Here is a 19,226-nt window from a genome sequence, read left to right as displayed (position 1 = left end):
ACAAAGTGGTACTGTTGAAAACAAAAATAACTCATCACCCATTTGTATTTGATGTACATTTTGGCACGATATTATGAAGAAATAAAATACACAAAATAATTTGTAACATCTATCCATATATTTTATGGCATACATGTAGTTGTAATAAAAAATTGTGCAAAACTGTCAGCTTTCCACATTACTGAAAGACATTAATTAAAATTTGGTTATTTACACGTTGCAAATGCATTGACAGATTTTAAGTGTCTTTGCCTTTGTCTATTTGAGAGAGAAAAATAATTGTCATATTATTATCATTTAACATATTAAAGTATATGAAAAGATTTAAAGTTGTAACCAGTTATGAAACATAAAGCATTGACAAATCTATCGTAATTATTCATCAAGAACATTAATTCATTGCATAAAATTATGAATGTAATTCAACTTGTTCTAAAGTGAGACATATAATTTTCCCAATCATGTAATATGAACGCAATTTTTATCAAATCATCTCCGATTTCATGTGAAACTATAACTGAAAATATATTTTTGTTTATAAAACATGTATACTGCAGTTCTTACTACACTAAATCGTCATAAAAAGAAAAGCATGAATGTTATTTTGAAACACAAATGCCACGCCCATATCCGCGCACCTGTTGTTGAGAATGATATTTGTACACGTTTCTGTGTTGGACCATGTGAAAAAAACAATAAGCTGGGATCAACATGCATCACAATTATATCTTTGCTATCTTTATATTCAGTGGACAATAAAGTAATGTGCCTAATATGAATAAAAATTCAAATAAAAGATACTGAAAAACTTGCATCTGCAGTGTTGATCGACTACTGTTTCCGGGTCACGGGAGCATACAAGGTCAAACTGGTTCGGCTATGTGCAAATTATATAGTCAAAAAGACACCAAGAAAATTCTATGAGCTCTGATTAATCACTTTAAACAGTTATTTGTGCTAAATTCAGGCGAAATATCTCCAACTTTTCTGTTCATATTCAATAGCGAATGAATTTCATCAAGCAATCCCCGTCTGTGACATCACATCCGGTGACCTTTGCACTTACTAGAAAACAAGTTAGATTTCACGATCTTAATTTTCGTCTGTCTTTCGTCATACTAAACGGAAAATGATACATGGAACACTTGTAGAATGAGAAATTCTCCCTCTTTCACCAGGTCTTACACAGAAGAGTTCTGTAATCTTTCTTCTGACCAAAACAGCTATATTTTATGTAGGAGTTCGACGAAGCGCGCCATGTTTGTTTTTTCGTATGCGTAACACGATTTAACACCGTCTTTTTGTGGGTTTGTGCAAAGATTAATGAACCATAACACTTGATATTTGCACTCATGAATGCTTATGAATCATGTATTTTATTCTGCTATTTTCATTACATGACACGTTTAAATAAACGTAATAGTGCCATTTCAGTCAGACCTGTCATGACATCGAAAATATTATTTGTTTACGACGAACGTTTTCGATTATTTTTTTTCAGAATTATTTTTTAATTTGTCGTCGCGCGGATATTTGCCGATACAAATATACGAAATTAAAGTCAGATACTTATGAAATATCAGTAGTAAGAATATTGAAATCGGTTTGCGATAATTGGACAATTTATACGGTTCCTAGTATAAAACGCATCCGGCTACCAATCGAGTAATTCAGGTAAATTCAGGAAAATTTACTCTGTTTATGTTTGTCTTGTAATTAATATCTGTACGTTTGAAATTATCTGGATATTTTTTGATAATAATGTTTATTTTTGTATGTAGTATTAATGAGCTGAATATTTTTTCAGTTGTCCCTTCTTTAGTGACGCACTGAGTGTTTGAAATCACCCACCCTCTTATTAGCGCCTTATGCTGAAATTAATTCAGCAGGCTAAAGGTTAAGTAACATGATCTTATGGGCCTGGTGTCCTAAAGAAGTAACATTGTCATCCCTGTTGGGCTACTTACAGTTATCCTCACAGTCTTTGTTGTCATACTCCTCAGCCGGAAATGTACGATCATAAATAGCATTGATTGTCTGTGAACAGAGAAACACTGAGTAAACGTACATCAACCTTTCCTCATCAACTATTACCTACAACATTTTATAAACTTGTTATTACAACCTGTAAATCATTAACATTCTTTAGCATGGTCAGATGGGATGCAATACACAAGTAAATATAGACAAACAATTTGAGTGATGACCTGTGAGAATGCAAACTTACAGTTCCTGGAGCATCAAATGGCTCGATGGAGATGGAGTCAGATCCAATGTCTGTGATTCGTCCCAGCTTGAAGCCCTCTGTAGGGTGGGGGACCCACACCTTCTTACCCCCATCCATTATGTCGCCTTACGTCAGTCAGCTCCTCACACTGCAAATATACACTCCCTCATCATTCTCATCACACCCATGTCTCAACTCATTTGTGTTCTCATACCACACACCTGATTCACAAAATAAAAAGTTCAGTAAAAACTTGAAACAGAATATATATTTCACCATCTTGCCAAAGGGTGCGGGCACTTCCATCCCTAATTGAGGAAGAATACATGATTACTACCATGACTACCGAGCGAAGGTGACATCTTTCTATATGTTTGATAGGTCATTGATAACAAAACTGAATCTTCAGTCATGTATATTCATGATACAGTATTGGATACTAAACTTGTGGAAGGTGTCAAAATAGTCATTACTGTTAAAAACATATCAACAGGGTCACGGATGAATTTCAATTTTATATTCTATTGGCTTCCATGCCATTATTGTGCTCATTTGAATGCCATTCAAGAAACATTCTTAAATATTTAATTTAATTGTTCCATTCTTTTAACATCATCTTTACTGAAAAGATTATTGAAAGCATAATGTTTCTGACTAAACTTTAAGTGGCTGCTGACCAAGAAATCTATGTCAGGTACTGAGATCACATCTTTCAATTAGCATGTAAATATACAAAGGTAGAAAGACTACACAAGGCCAGATAGGAGTGGAGTGTATCTCGTGACACGTTTTATAGTGTGTAGTCATCAGACAAAGATACTATAAGCGTGTGTGCCTTTATAGAGAGAAAGGGTTTTGTTGGCAGTGTTCTTTGTGATGTCACATGATGTTTTCTGTCTGTGACATCATAACATCACAGCTTTAACTGCCAGTGAGGTATTACCGACAACAGTGATGGCTGACTTTTGCCATGTCTTTCTTGATCTAGTTTGAGCTAGAATCAGCATTTCTCGGGATTGAGAATGATAATGATGGTGGCACACTGTTATTAGTTCATACTGTCTAACTTGGTAAGGGTGTGTGCACAGTGTGGAGTCACTTTAAACTTGTGTAAAAAAAGTTGTAGTAATGTGGCAACCCTAAAATATCCCCTTCAGCTTTCCTTTCAGTTAGCATGGAATGCAAACAATATGGCAAGGAGAGGTGTTGACACAAGAAGACACAGTGTTGCACAGCAACAGTTCTCAGCCTCAGTAACATGATGAATGCCTATGTTTGAGTGGTAATGATAGTGAGACCAATCACAAATATTTACACACAAGAATTAACACCACTCCTTCACTTCTTCTATATACCAGAACACTATAAAAACTTTATCCAAACACGTCGCTTATTGGAGGGTAAGAATAATTTCTAGACATACTGGCTCATTCGACTTTTCATTAGGATTCCTTCATTATGTTTATTTAGTTACCAAATTCTGGAAGACAGATTATTTGTTTTCATGAAGTCTCAAGAGAAAAGCAGCCCCATTTAATGGCTTTCACATGTGGGATGGGCGGGGAATTTCACCAATTTCATTTGTATTGTCACGTTTGCTACTTCCTTATTACAGGTTATGTCAGAGTAACCTTATTATCTGCACAACCAGTGCTATCACTACGAGATCTCAAAGTTCAAGTCGCAACAATATTAGTGAGTGAACATTGCTTTAGAAATATTCCAGCAATATCACAGTGGTGTATCATGGAAGAATAATTGATACAAAAATTCATTTATTACCACTACAAGCATTATACATTATGATTCAGATATTAAGAAAATATGCACATAGCATATTAATTTCATCATGACCAGTAGTAGCTTAGAGGAAGACACCAGCTTAAAGCAAGAACTAATTTCATAGATCTACAACTCCACAAGGGTTTAAAATTACAAGTGCATTGTTTAAAGATGTTTGTACATAAATCCTAGCCTGAGATATTCAAAATGCCACAGTTTGACAAATCGTTCATTAAGACAAAAGCTGAGTCTAGACAGTTTAATGAGCTTCTTTGAAGAAAACATATCATTAGTACAACAGTGTGACAACATTTTTAATTAAGCCATGGCCCAGTGAAGCACATCTATTGTAGTCCAAGCTATTATAACTGACACATTAAAACAGGCTTGGATAGAACTAGCCCAAGCATACAGTAAATGTTCCAGCAGCAAGGAGGAAACACCAGAAATGGGCTTCATACATTGTACCCTCAGCAACATTAATACATCTTGGCAACATCCAGGTTGATTTAAAAGAGTGACATCAAAATCAATGTCTAATCTTGGATAAACATCGGAAATGGAGGAGACTTTACATAGTCAGTATAGCACATTCCAGAATTTTTCTTTGTTCTGTTTCCTACTTCTGATCGAGAACTTCTGTCAAAACATTTCTCAGATGTAGTGTGGAGTTGAAACTGTTCACACAGAGTTTGTGAATGCTGACACCAACAGATAATTTGCCTGGTTGCACTGATATTAACACCAACAGGTCAATGCAGATACTAACTTTGGCCTTTCCATAAGTCACAGTCACACACTGACCATACAAACAATGTGGCAGTAACTTAGATGCTTACAGTCTGTTCATGTCCCACAGAAGTAAGTCCTACAATTCTGTAGTCTTGGTATCAAACTGAAGCTCTCACAATATCAAATAATTACAATTTAACATGTTGAATATTAAATACAAGCTGGAAAGTGTTGCAGGTCAACACTTGAACTACAGCTAAACAACTGTTTGACCCAGCAGTCTAACATTCACACTAAAATAGTTTCATGGTTTTCCAAAGAGCAACTGAATACTCCACTCAATGGCAATATAAGTGTACAATACAAGTATGGATTAGGTATCGACAACATGGCAATACAGTCATAACTGATCACAATCTGCCGCTTGCAAGTAGGTCAAATTTTCAATTCTAAATGGTCCGTCCACACTTCCCGAATGCATAATACACTGTCATATATTGTTGTCTTGAAAATGCTCATGTCAGTAGTAATCTTTCTCTTCTGTACAGAAGACCACTCTCCAACAAAACCATAATGACCCTTTTTTTGCCTTGAATAAAAAATTATAACTTATTTGAGTCAACATTAAAGCAACCTGACATTACTGACTGTTGCACAAGCAAAAGGAATTGGTGTTGGGAAAACAGTGATAACTAACAGGCATACTGTGTCTATATAAAACATCATAGACAAGAAATACATTCACACATTGAAAATCAACTAAGGAAAGTTAGCTGACTAGACAGATCACAGTATATATTAAAAACTAGTGTATTACCAAGTTGTAGCATGACAAGACAGTATGAAAAGAGACAAAACATCATCAGCAACAGTGGGCAAGCTAGCTAAATTGCCAGGCTAGTAATCCAGCGAGGTTTAGGTATCAGGATCGAGCCCACCTCTGACCGGGTGTAAAAAACCTTGTACTGGAGCCAACTTTGTGTGCAGACACTTTCAATGTGGTCACAACCCCTAGTGTGCAGTACACAACCCTGTGCACTTGTGACCAGATGGTGGCAACATCAATACATACATACACCTAGAACATGCAGTAAACTTGGACAAAGTACTGTGACTGTGTGTCCCAGTGAACCCAGCTGTGAATGTTAGGTTGAGAGAGCCACAACAAAACTCTGTGCGCCTAGTGGCAGCAAGAGTTATATACTCCCCAGGGATTCAAGACCAAAAAGCAAATGAGGATCTTTCAAAGATTTTCTTTCAACATGTAACAATTTCAATCAGAAGTTCTGAACTTGACTTTGAGTGGACAGGAATGATGATGGGGACCAATTTCAGATTATTAAGCATTCAATAGTTTTCAAGATGTGAATCTTAAGGAATCAATTTCAGTTCTTGGTTAAGTGCTTCATAATCATTTCAATCATTACAGTAAGAGAATTCAGCTTGAAATAAATTTTTAAAATTGTTTGATATTCTTTATTCATATGGTTACAAGTACACAATACAGGTATTCCCCCCTCCATTTTCTGTGAAGGGGCGACAAATCCCCCCTAGATTTTCAGTCTAGAATAGACACTGCAACACACTGCAAGCAGGCTAGGACCTCCTCACCTTTTAGTGTGAAGAAATTCTGCTAATGTGGACAGGAGCCCAGTCCTTTTGTCCGTCGAGGGAGTGGGTGCTGACCAATTTGCTGCTTGGTTTCGTAATTAGATCATTGCTGAGAAACATTATTCGCTCCGCATCAGTGCCCCATTAACACAGTTACTCGATGCTCACTTGGAATTAATGTTTTGCTTCTTGCAAAAACTTTAATATTTCTTTTAAAAAGTAGTATTACTACAATGATGTTTAAAGCACTGTACAAATCCCATTTCTACAGTTACTACTGACAGAGGTGGCTTGCCATGTGCCCTGCTTGTACTATACAGTGCTAAGTCTGACAGAGTTGCAGTGAACTAGCCCCACTGTGCAGTGTGATGGAGAGAAGGCCATCAAGGGTCAGATGAGAGACAAAAAGACAGGATCCCAGCACTAAATATATGGTAGATGATCATACTAGGAAGCATGGGTATAAAAATCCTCCCAAGAAGGATTTAAACAACCCCTCCAGCTGCTGGCATTGTGTTTGAGTGCAGTAAACCTGTATGATACTTTATTCTCCACTTAAAAGGGTGGCATATCTAAAGATACACAGAAAGATTAGGAACCTATGTCTTAGAGAAACAAATAATTTGACATTCATATAACCCTCATCAATGATGCAGCCTGCAACATTCTCAGTAACTATTACATATACCATTTAAAAAGGAATATATTCTATACAGAATGAAGATTTGAAATACTTATGATGAAAAGACCAGATAAATGGTCAGTCACACAAATATCACACACAATGCTGTTTAAACAAACTACAGTCAAACATTGGTGTGTTGAGTAAGGGGACCTATGTCAATGTTGGGTATCACAAAATACAACAACCAAAAGATATCTTGACATGCATCTACAATATCACAGGATGAATGAGCAACAGAGACACACAAGGAAAGTTAGTTTCAGACTCCTGTTTCACAGTCATCACTTTCACACTTGGCCTGGTATACACGGTTAGCATACATACATGGTTTTCCACTGCACTGAAACGTGCACTTGTCACATGGGAAAACTCATTAGAGCACATGTTTCATCATCATAGCAAAGGGATTTATCCAAACTTCATTCAACTTACTACCTGGATACACTGACTCTCAGGAAATATTTAAATGGCAAATCTAAATGCAAATATAATGAAATAGAATATGCTAATGCAATAATATTTCTCATTGGCTGCATCAGACATTGAATTCGACATTGAGGCATTGTGTTCCATCCATGATTCTTGACAGCTTGTTCTAATTCATAAAAATTTTGCACAAGAGGATATCTCTGGCACATTCTGCAACCTATAATGTCCCAATTGTGCACTGTGGGACTGAGTTCTGGACTCCTGGCAGGCCATGATAGAATCACTATTACCCCATAACAAATCACCTATTTGGAGATAAATATCATGTGTTGGTCAATTTTGGGTTGTCATTAAGTAATTCATTACAAGAATTTATTTGGAACTGACAGTGTCAACTAGACTTTTTAAATGAAATATTCCCGCACTTCAAATACTCAACAGCATCTGGTAACTGGCCGACACATGATGCAAGAGTGAACCAAAAGGCCCCCATGGGTCTGTATTCATTTACATCAAGTATGGGTACAGCAGTGAAGTATCATGAGTTGGCCAATTTCAGCTGGTTTCCATGGTAGCATCTGGAACTGCTCAATTGTGACATCATTACTTTATGTCACAATGTGATTTGAATGACATCACCACTACTGATGAAGCAACAAAACAATTTTGTGTGATATTTCTATGCAGTGAGTAGTCTTGCAACTTCCAGGACTCGAATACCATTTGATCATGTTTTCCAGTCAGATCATAGAACACAGTGACTGAAGTCCAATGGATAGTGTACGGGTGCAGGTTTGTGTTTATTGTTTCCATAATACTGATTGCATGGATGAATGCTCTGCTACGTATGTTATAAATAGACATTCAGTCATGGTGAGATATAATACAAACTCATTTCTAATTACCATAAGCACATTTCTTAATACAACTGCAGGGTTGATGTATGAATATGTAGTTTCAGTTTCACAGTAACTTCACTTTATGAACATTGCTTTCAGAATTTCACATTGCTGAAATTTAGTGAAAGCACAGAGATCTATACATGCAAAAATGACTATCCATTTGCAAGATGAGATAGCGAAAAGGGTTTGAAATGTTTTGAGTCTGCTACATCTCAAATCATACATACGGAGGCAACGTACTTCAGATTCCACTCCAATACTTCCATAAATGAAGTAACAATAGTGTTGAACAATAACCATAACAGGAATTCAGCAGGCAGTTTACAAGGTTAAACAGTTTCAGTTTCATGGACCTTGTGTGTTGAGACTGTTCACCATATCAAAATGTTTGCAAATAAAGTTAAAAACAGAAAAAGCATATGCAGTATGCAGAATTGCACAACCTAGTAACATATACAGTTGCAGTATATTAATTACATTTCTTGCTTGCAGTTGTATGTGTAAGAAGTTGTACACTGAGAATCATGCTAAAAAATCTCCAGGGTATGTTCCGATAAATCTCCACTATACCCCGGATGCACCTATGGCTCTGCCCAACAATTTTATTGCCTCTCCTGGCTGGCCATTTATCCCATCAGGTGTCTATGCTGGGAAGGTGAGCATACCATTCACAACTCACTTTTGCCTCTTAAACTATCTGAATGACTAAGCTTGGCAACACTGCTGATGCAGAGGTACACTGAAAGAGGTAGAAGGAGTTTGGCATATATCTTTTAAAAGTTTCAGACCTGTCAATTTGTCTGTATGATTTCCGAAAACATCTTAGTCGTATTGGGAAGAAACTTTCGTGGCTGTGACTGCTATCTTTGTTGACACTGGCAAACTTGTTGCCTGGATGACTTCGCTGATTGTTTTAAATGCAAAAAGACTGAAAGATTGGAATTTATTCATAGAAGCAAACACAGAAAAAAATCACTTTGTTGTGCTGATAACTCTGGTCATATGACATTATCAAGTTATTTCCAAGATTCTTACACATAATGCTCCAGAAATAACATAATCATATAACGAAGCACAATGTCAACATCTGGCGTAACCTCAATAAAATGCAGTAACAATTAACGTCCCTAACTTTCCTCTTCACTGAATGCATCAGACTTTTCAATTTGGTATTGCATTCCATTCTTGATGGAAGGCTCATTTCAGAATATCAAAATTTTGTACTGGAGAATATCTCTGGCCTATTCCACTACCCAAAAGTCCCAAACATGGTCACATACACATTGATGTACATGAAGATTAGCTTTGTGTTCAGAGGATGGTCACTAAAATATAGAATAATAAAGCCGTCAGTGATACATCACTGTCCATGCAGATTACACCTGATCATCATAAATGAACCATTGCCAAACGATGTTAGCTCCATGCATAACACAGTGTTCCTTCTGCGTCAAACTTTAACCTGACCCTTCTCCATGATGTCATATCCCAGTAATAAACAGCATCACATAATGCTACTCGTGCTGCAAATTTGAGTTGAAACTTAAACCCTTTAGTTTAATTCCGTTCAACTCAAATTCAAATTAACAGGCAAGCCATCCTGATAATAATGTGTTGAAAGAGGACAGACCTCACCATGAGCACAATGCCCTGTAATCCTGAATTGAGAAAAGACACGCAGTGTGAGTTAGTGACACAGAAACAAACAATGATGTAATGCTGGTTGAAAAGGGCAGGTGGGGAGAGCGCTAATAACCTCAGACACCCTCAGATTATGCCACAATACAAAACATACTTGCTAACTTGTACGGCAGGTGCAATGACCGTCTCTGTGATATTTTCACTTGGTGACAGTCAGTCACAGCACGAAATCACTAAGATTCGTACATAACCACAATCAAATTTTCATCTGTAACATCACATACAAGTTAGAGAATAATATATGGACTGGCCTAAAAGATTAACAAGTCTTTTATTCAGATGATACAACTTGTATCGTTGCCAAGCAAGTATGACATATATATGGACAAGCTTTATGGATGAACAACTTCTTTATTCAGTTGTTATCATGACTGAAAGAAAGAAACCTCTCAAAACTATAATAACAACTAATCATTTTCTCAGAAAGTTTGTTATCTAATCAACAGAGAAAACCCACAAATGGCCTGGACCAAACATGACAAAGACAGCCAAGTTTCCCAATCTACCAGCAGCATCCTGTTGTAGACACCTCTCAGATCACAGGTCTGTGTGTGTCTACCCACACGAACCTGTAGCAATAGCTAGTATGGTCACACAAACAGCAAGGAGTCAACATCGCCCATCATGAGGCCAACACACTGCAAGCAGGCTAGGAGTAGGACAGTTAGGCATATTTACAACTAACTCCATGCACAAACACAGAGCATAAACAACATAGGACCTCACCAACAGACATGGTGATGTTAGCTATTTGACAGCACTGTACATGACCTACAGCAAATTAAATGTAGCAGATCTAGAAGGCCCTTAACATGTCAAAAATGCTACTAATCATCGACAAATTTGCACACATTGTTCATAAACACAATGAATACATACTGGAAACATACCATGTTCATAGTTGTGTCATGAATTATGTCTATCATAACATTATAGAAAGTAGAATATGAGACCTATTTTGATATTTGATATTCAACCAATTGCTCAGCAGCAATACTTACTGCAAAACTATGAATGAGAAAAAATAACTAATTTGTCCTTATTGGGGGTATGTAATTTTAAGCTTTATAACCAACATTTTATACCTTCTTTAAAACATGTCTGTATCACTGCATACTACCAATCATTACTTTAACTGTTGTATGCCTTGTCCTTATGGCCACCCTAAGTAATATTCACCATGCTACTTGTAAACATGGATTTCAGCAACATATGGCTTCACACTCATCACCTTTCTTAAAGGGGCACTGATGTGGAGCAATTTCTGTGGACTGGTGGTTTCTTTTGTTATTGTTTTTCTCCTGTGAGTACCCGGATGATATCCCAGAATTTGTGACTGGTTCGTGATCTCTGCTGCGTCTCCCATATGTGCAGTTCATAGTTCATGTGTAGACTGATCAACAAAGATGAAGTCTTTTTACTTCATTATTAACAAAACAAATCAAACACCTTGAAGTTTACTCATCTGTCAGTGGTATAAAAAAACCTGTTAGGACTGAAAAATAAGAAAATAATAAAAAAGAAAGTCAGTGTACGTCTTTATATTTTGTCTTATAAACCTAATTAGTTCCTTGTCACATTTGTATGCATTTTGAAAGTTAATAAAAAAGCCCACACGGTCTGCTTATACTTATAGTGAATTTCTAACATGATTTTAATATCTAAACATTGTATAGATTGCCAACATGAATCATATTTCACACATACCCTATTCACGACCAAATACACGTTTTCTGTAATACAAATGCTGCTGAATGATACAAGAAATAAATTAAAACAAAATTGAAATGTTACATTTAATAGAGACTAAACTTATAGCAACAAAGTCAGACTGTTACCTCATTCAGGAATGTGTCCATCAATATCCACATAAAAAAAATGATATTCCATTCATCTGCAGCTAGTAAATAATCCTGCTCTATGTCTTGTGTCTTTCAACAGTCTAATATGCAAAACAGTGACACATCGTTTGAGAATTTTTCACACTGGTGTATACATAATCTCACTGGTCACCCAGAACAGCACACCTGGCAACTAACTGTATGATGTCCGCCATTAGTTAGCCAATAATGAGCAACAATCAATCAGTCAAGGCAGTGGCGGTTCATTCTTTGTGGGAACGATGTTGTTTCTACACTTGTACATTACGACAGGGTGTATTCAGTATAGATTATGTAAATCTACACTCATAAACACTGCCTTTTTGACAAATCCGCTGTGGAAGTAATTAATCAATCCGTGTGTTATTGGTTAATCCTTTGATCGATGTTTGTTTTGTAACTCAGCTGATAAACCTTCTTGCATCACTTACATGCACATATTACATAACATGCAATACATTTGCCACTACAGACCTTAATTTATAACGTTGAGTATTTACTCCAGACACGAGAAATGCCAAATGGGAACCTATGTCGAGTAATTTTAGTGGTGTTACAACTATTTATACCCATTATAAATTCATTAATTAACCATCAAGTGAATGATGACAAATAACATGTGTAGGTTTATATCATCAAACGCAAGTTACAGCAAGGAAGATGTAATCTCTGTGTCGCATGCAGCCTGAAAACACTTATGGGCGAAAACTGTTTTGAGGATATACCAACAGAACTTCATTGTTACATAAGAAATGCACATAGGTATTTGCTGTACTTGGGTAAATGGGTATAATCTTTTTTTTAATGTACGAAAATTTTCAGATTTCTCTACCAAGGGCAAAGTCGTTATCAGTTTATGAATTCAGATAAATCAGCTGTGTGTTTTTTATTATCGTAGATAATAAACCAGGACCCACTTGCACAAATCTATCTTAGTGCTACAATGATTGTAACTCCCATTCTCCAACATAGGCTCAAGATAATTGTAACGCTAAGATCGGTTTGTGCAAGTGTGCCCAGGGTTGTAGCTACCAAAATTTACGTATGATGTTTGCTATGACAGCTGGGCCAACCCTCAAAACTATCTAAATATAAAGCTTTGCAGTCTTTCGGACGGACTTCTATGAAACAAATGATGCAGACATCATATTTTCAAATGACATGATTAAATATCGAGGTAAAAAGCACAGAAGTAGAATCAAATTGGATCAGTCGCTATACCATCCAGGCATCAGGAAAAAACCACACTGCTGGGATATTTTGTTACAATCAGATAAGGAATACCATGGATATTTCTAAATAGCGGCATGTGATGGGTATCCGGCCTCCTCACCTTTTTGTGTGAAGAAATTCTGCTAATGTGGATAGGAGCCCAGTCCCTTTGTCCGTCACGGTCAAGGCAGCAGGTGCTGACCAATTTGCTGCTTGGTTTCGTAATTAGATCATTGCTGAGAAACATTATTCGCTCCGCATCAGTGCCCCATTAACACAGTTACTCGATGCTCACTTGGAATTAATGTTTTGCTTCTTGCAAAAACTTTAATATTTCTTTTAAAAAGTAGTATTACTACAATGATGTTTAAAGCACTGTACAAATCCCATTTCTACAGTTACTACTGACAGAGGTGGCTTGCCATGTGCCCTGCTTGTACTGCACAGTGCCAAGTCTGACAGAGTTGCAGTGAACTAGCCCAACTGTGCAGTGTGATGGAGAGAAGGCCATCAAGGGTCAGATGAGAGACATAAAGAGAGGATCCCAGCACTAAATATATGGCCTGAAAATATGAACATTGTTGGTTGACATTGTCATTGCTTTCCATAATAGAATAACAAGTGTTTTCATAATCTTGTTAAACATAATTCTAAGAACCATTTCGTTCTAAAACCATTTCCTCAACACATCAGCAACCATACAGTCCTTCCCCATTTAACATGAGCAAATGATATATTATGGAGAATGTAATTCATATGAATGTAACTGATCATGTTAGACAATTTCATGTTACTGAACATATCTGCATAGAACTTTCTGTGACATCTTAACCATTTATGCACATACAGATTCAATACACCAGGACTTGTTCCTAATCCCCTTTATGTGGTGCCATGATAGGATGTGATGAATATATAATTATGGGTGTGGCTGTCAAGAGCTTTCTATTTACTCTGTGTGTTCCATCCCCAAAAATGGCATTTCAAGTATGTATTCCTGTTAAACAAACCAGAACATCCCCATATGATGACCTTATGTTCGGTGGTATTAGTGCTTTTCCATGTAACAGAAGATGGGCAATTGGTAAATACCTGTGTTACTAATGACAATTAATATTATGTCACCCACCATCTAATGAAAAACACTATGTGCAAATGACTATAACATAGCCAAACACATAAACATAAGAAGAAGAACCTAGCCCGATGTCTGAGAGCCCTGATGTCCAAAAGGACAAAAAAAGCTATGTACACTGAGTAAGAAGAGAGGCATTTCCTAGTTCTTTCAATCAGCGATCAGGTGGTCTTTATCATTGGGGCGTGGACCTCTCTTTCTGAACCTCCACACCTAATCTAGTGTAACTAACTACAATATATAGAAGTAATGTAGCACGACTGAAACAAATACAATGTCTTACCTTCGACAGCGAGTTTGTAACAGTGAAGGCTGTCAACGAAATATCTCAACATGTACTAACACCTGAACCAGCACTGTCTCGCGTCAAAGATGAGACGATATCCTTCCGCCCTCACCTGGCAAAATAGTCCCAGTCTAATGACATCTCTTAACGATACAACTTTATATGTTTCAAACGTTGTCGTAATATGTTAAGTATTTTCAATATATTTCGTTTGTGTTTGTCTAATTGCTATACTGAATCGGAAAAAAATTCAGGGGATATTTGTTTTCAGAAAAGTTAGAACAAGTTTACATCGACAGGTGAGTTGTGACGTCATCTCACGATCAGCTTTATCTAAACCGGAAAGTACCTGTCGTCACTGCTACGCCGCCAACTTCAAAGGACAAGCGCGACTGTTGGCACACAAAGTATATAGTATACCTCACCAGATGCGCCAGAGATATATACCTTACGTAGTCTCTGACCTCATAGTGCGGTTTACTAGATTGACTGACATTAGTTTGATGGTATCGGCGTCATTACTAATCCTACGCCTGTTTCAGGGTTTAGTGACTGAGTATGGTTTCACGCAGCGTATAACCGGTGTGTGTGTGGTCGGGGTAGATATTAACTTCCTCATGTACATATAGTTTCTGGGCAGACAGATTTTGCTAAACGTAACAATACCAGATTTAGTAGTGTTGGAGATAGTATACTGGGATAAATAATTTTAGATGATTTGGGGTGGAGTATACGAGCGACGTTCAAAAAGTAATCAGCCTAACTAAACTGGCCCAATAAGATTAATAAAAACGCAGAACCAACGTATATTCTTGATCAAAATCCAAAGTTCACAAAGGAGACCTACTGATGTCAATGAATAATACCTTTGGTTATGGGTGAAATTTCGTTCATTTTGTTTTTTTCAAACAGATGAAATTCGCAATTTAGCAATACGGAGCCACTTGCTTACCATGTCCCCCGAACGCACAAATGTACAGCAAGTAAAACATGCGTGCAGTAGCAATAAAAAGGCAGGATTTTTGTTTGATTCTCACATGTTACTGCAGCTAGGGAACCCCGAATCAGCGAAGTTGAAGAGGAACAAGACTGTCGGTGGTTCGAAAGCTGGTGAATCATCAACATAGAGTATGGTCGCAACTGCATTGGAGAAGAGTGTGGTTCAAGGACGAATCCCGTTTTCTGTTCTATCGTTCAGATGGAAGAATTCGTTTTTACAGACATCGGGGTTTACACAAATTCAGAGAGGAGGTGTTATGGTATGGGCAGACATCCCCCCACACTGGAAAAACAGATCTTGCCCGTGTGCGGGGCAGTCTCACGGCTCGAGACGAGAGGCAGACAAAGACGAGATCCTGAGACCTCTCGTCCTACCCATCACTCGAAACGCCAATGTCATTTTCCATCTTGACAACGTTCAGCCACATGCTGTTCGACACACAACAGCTTACCCTCAGACAAACAACGTCCAGAGTCTGCCTTGGCCGTCAAAATCGTCGGATTTGAATCCTGTAGAGCACGTTTGGGATTAGTTGGACGGAAATGCGAGGCTGTTCTTGATGCCAGTGAGGTGCATACGCGATACTAACCACCTTGATGACCTTGACCTTTGAATATGGCATTTCAACCCTGTTGTAATGACCCCCACTTTTGTGTTCTCCATGCTCCATATTTCCTCCTTTGTCACATTATTTAAAAAACCTATTAAATGTTTCTAAACAATTTGCGTCTCTTTATTTGGGTGGTATATTTTCTCGATGTCCAATGTTTGATAAGCGTCTATTTTATTTTAAAGAAATTATTAGCAAAGCCATATCCCAAAGTACACATATGTGGGTAATGTGGTTAACGAGATATTAGTCGTCCCAATACGTCCCAAGATGCCTTTTTCGTTTACTTTCACCATTTGTCCTTTTTTTCAAGGAACCTCCATTTCCATCTTTCAAAGACATTGTGTCCCGGCATTTAAATTCTAAGTGTTTGGCCTGGTCCAGGCAGGAGAATATCAGTGCATTGGACCATGAACTTAGTTGTTATAAACTGTAGGGGTTATGAACTGTAGTTGTTTTGGGAGGTTAACCAGTCTTATCGGAACCAGCCTTTAACATCTAAACAAATCAGTCTAAAGAATCCGTGTCGTGGCCTGTCTTGATTAGCCATTGTGTGGGCGAACCGTATCCATCCAAAAGGGTTTTACTAACGTCAACAAATTTGCCAAAAATTCAATAAAACAATATAAACAATGATATTCTTCAAATTATGATCCGAACTGAACCGAGAACCTGACCACTTTCACAAGTGTAGGCGTTATAAGTTGTCAGATGATCAAAGAGAGTTTTGTGAATGCAGTATATCTCCTGAAGAATGCTCCAGACGATAACAAAACTTATTTTCATCGCCACTCTATCATTATACAGAGGTACATGTTGTGAAAGATCCTCGTCAGAAACAGAACAGCTAGTCATGGCGGGGGACTCAAAATCTATTCCGGGAGACCTGTCAGTTCCTCGACAAGTAGTGCCATAGTGGTTCCCTCCCATTACGACTACTCTCCAACTGGACTACTCATTAAATACACAAACTTAATGGACGACTGATTTCTAATTACTACCTGTCACCCCTATCATGCGACTCTTGGATCAGTTCATTTTCAACAAAAATATAAACACACGTGTAATCTCATGTTTATTTTACATACAACACATTACACATTTATCACACATTTATCACACAGCGCATTTAATTTGTCGCATAGCCAAAATAGTCATCACTGAATGTTGCTAGGTACAGGTATATCATGTGCACAGTGTTCAGTCTAATTTCAGCAATCTTCCTGCAGCGTCCACGAACTCCAAGGGTGTCTTCTGGTTGTTCTGCAGCTGGGTCTTCAGGTTCTGCAGACGAGTGTCCAGTTGAACATACTTCCTCTTCCTGGGTGGAGGGTTGGCACCATGCATCATCTGAGCAAGCAGTCTTCTGTTTGAGGATTCCAAGGACTTGATGGTGGAGATGAAACTGAAGATGTTGGGATGACAGCGCTGCACAGTTTGGTTCAGGTGATGGTGCCAACCCTCTAGGTGGTTGTTTGTTCTCGGCCCTTCAGTGTTGTTGTGGTTCCAGACAGCAATGGGGAATCTAGCACCGAAGTCCACCCAGTTGTTCACGATGTAGTCTTTAAACTGCTCGCACTTGGCATGACCAATAGGGCCGTCATTCATGCAGTCCACCCACACATCTTGGACATTCCCTGCAGGCAACAGTGCCAGTGCAGCAGCACGGCGAACCAAACGTCCAACTTCAGAGCGCTTGCGGAGGTTGCTGATCAGCTTCATTGATGTCTCATCTTCTGGTGGGTGGTTGTGTGCTCCTGTAACAGTACGAATGAATTCGCCAACTGTAGAGATGTTTCCTTTGCATCCAGTCTGAGCACATCTCCAGTAGACTGCAGTATCTCCAGTGCGGTTCAGCTTGTATCTATAGCTCTGATGTATAACCTGCCGGGCTCCTCTCTGTGATATCACAAACTCTGCTCTCTGAACATTCGCCATAGTTATAACATGAAATTTCCATTCCAATCTTATATAGTTAAGTTTTGAAAAACTGAGACGTTGAGACATTTAACTCTCTACTACCTCTTGCTACTACTCCTTTGTTTTGCATTGAAGCTTGTTTGTTTGTTTATACAAGAATACTTTGATCAGTTCTTTTAAGGATCATCACAAACACAACTTTAAAGATGCAATCAGATAAAACTAATGTTTGTATAAACAAATAGCTGATCAAACAAGTGAGGATTATCAATCCGTCCTGTTTCCTGGTTATTTAATTATTTTTTTTTAAATGTTATGTTCTTTACTTAACTAAGTCAGTGGAATGAGTCCATTATTATAAAGGGTGCCTAGTATTTCAACAGTAGTCGAATTGGGAAGTAGTCCAGTTGGAGAGTAGTCGTGGGAGGACACCGCCATAGTTGCCTGTTGTAAGCCATCCCGAGACCATTAATCTTGTTCAGTGATGCTAGCTACCTTATGGACTGTAAAGCCACATTTCGAGAATTCGTAGCTGATTTTGGTGTGGCTCTCGCAGTAATAGTTACGGTCAAGTGATTACAGAATTTGGCTTTCGCGGGGTATGTTGTCAAAACAAACGGGCGGTGCTTATAACTACCGTAGTAAACACAACAAATATCGTGGTCTCATTCTCTTTCTTTATTTAGATTACAGTGTTTGGGGTCATTTGAAATAATAATGAAATAATGATGAAATAATAATGAAATAATAATGAAATAATAAAATAAATACTAATAAATAAACAAATAATTATGATTTGATCAGCTGTGTGCTTATAGCCACTGTAATAGTCACTTCACTTCACTGAAATCACTTCATTGCAGATGCAGAAGGTCTCCCACATGGTCTGCATACGTTATCTCATTGAGACTCTGGTTTAATAGCTGCTGCTTCAAAGATGCTATACGTGCATCTATTGCACGATATCTCCTTCGACGTGAAGGTTCTTTGGGCTGATGTGAAAGTCTGAGTATGGTGACCTCTGTGAGGGACTGTTCCCGTTGGAAGAGCTGGATTACTTCGAAAATGTTCGGATGGGACTTTTTCAAAAGTTTCTTGATTTTGTTGTGCCATC

The 19,226-nt window shown here is 37.8% G+C and overlaps 1 protein-coding gene across 3 annotated transcripts in view; it reads right to left on the bottom strand.

The window, feature by feature from the left end:
* Positions 1 to 14,899, bottom strand: part of LOC137287287 (unconventional myosin-VI-like) — a 76,329-nt gene extending 61,430 nt beyond the window's left edge. For 2 of the 3 annotated variants that reach the window (XM_067819522.1, XM_067819523.1), the window contains exons 1-3: positions 14,580 to 14,696; positions 2,228 to 2,375; positions 1,968 to 2,037 (exon numbers count right to left, since the gene is read on the bottom strand). In XM_067819522.1, the coding sequence (XP_067675623.1) occupies positions 1,968 to 2,037; positions 2,228 to 2,344 (187 nt within the window). In that variant the 5' untranslated portion in view covers positions 2,345 to 2,375; positions 14,580 to 14,696. Of the gene's footprint in view, positions 1 to 1,967; positions 2,038 to 2,227; positions 2,376 to 14,579 lie in introns of all 3 variants that reach the window. The other variant, XM_067819524.1, reaches the window with a different exon arrangement.
* Positions 14,900 to 19,226: the final 4,327 nt, after the last annotated feature.

The sequence above is a fragment of the Haliotis asinina genome, chromosome 6 (assembly GCF_037392515.1).
Source record: "Haliotis asinina isolate JCU_RB_2024 chromosome 6, JCU_Hal_asi_v2, whole genome shotgun sequence".
Lineage (NCBI taxonomy): Eukaryota > Metazoa > Mollusca > Gastropoda > Lepetellida > Haliotidae > Haliotis > Haliotis asinina.
Note: the sequence above shows the minus strand (reverse complement) of the source record. Positions and strands in the feature narration are given on the sequence as shown.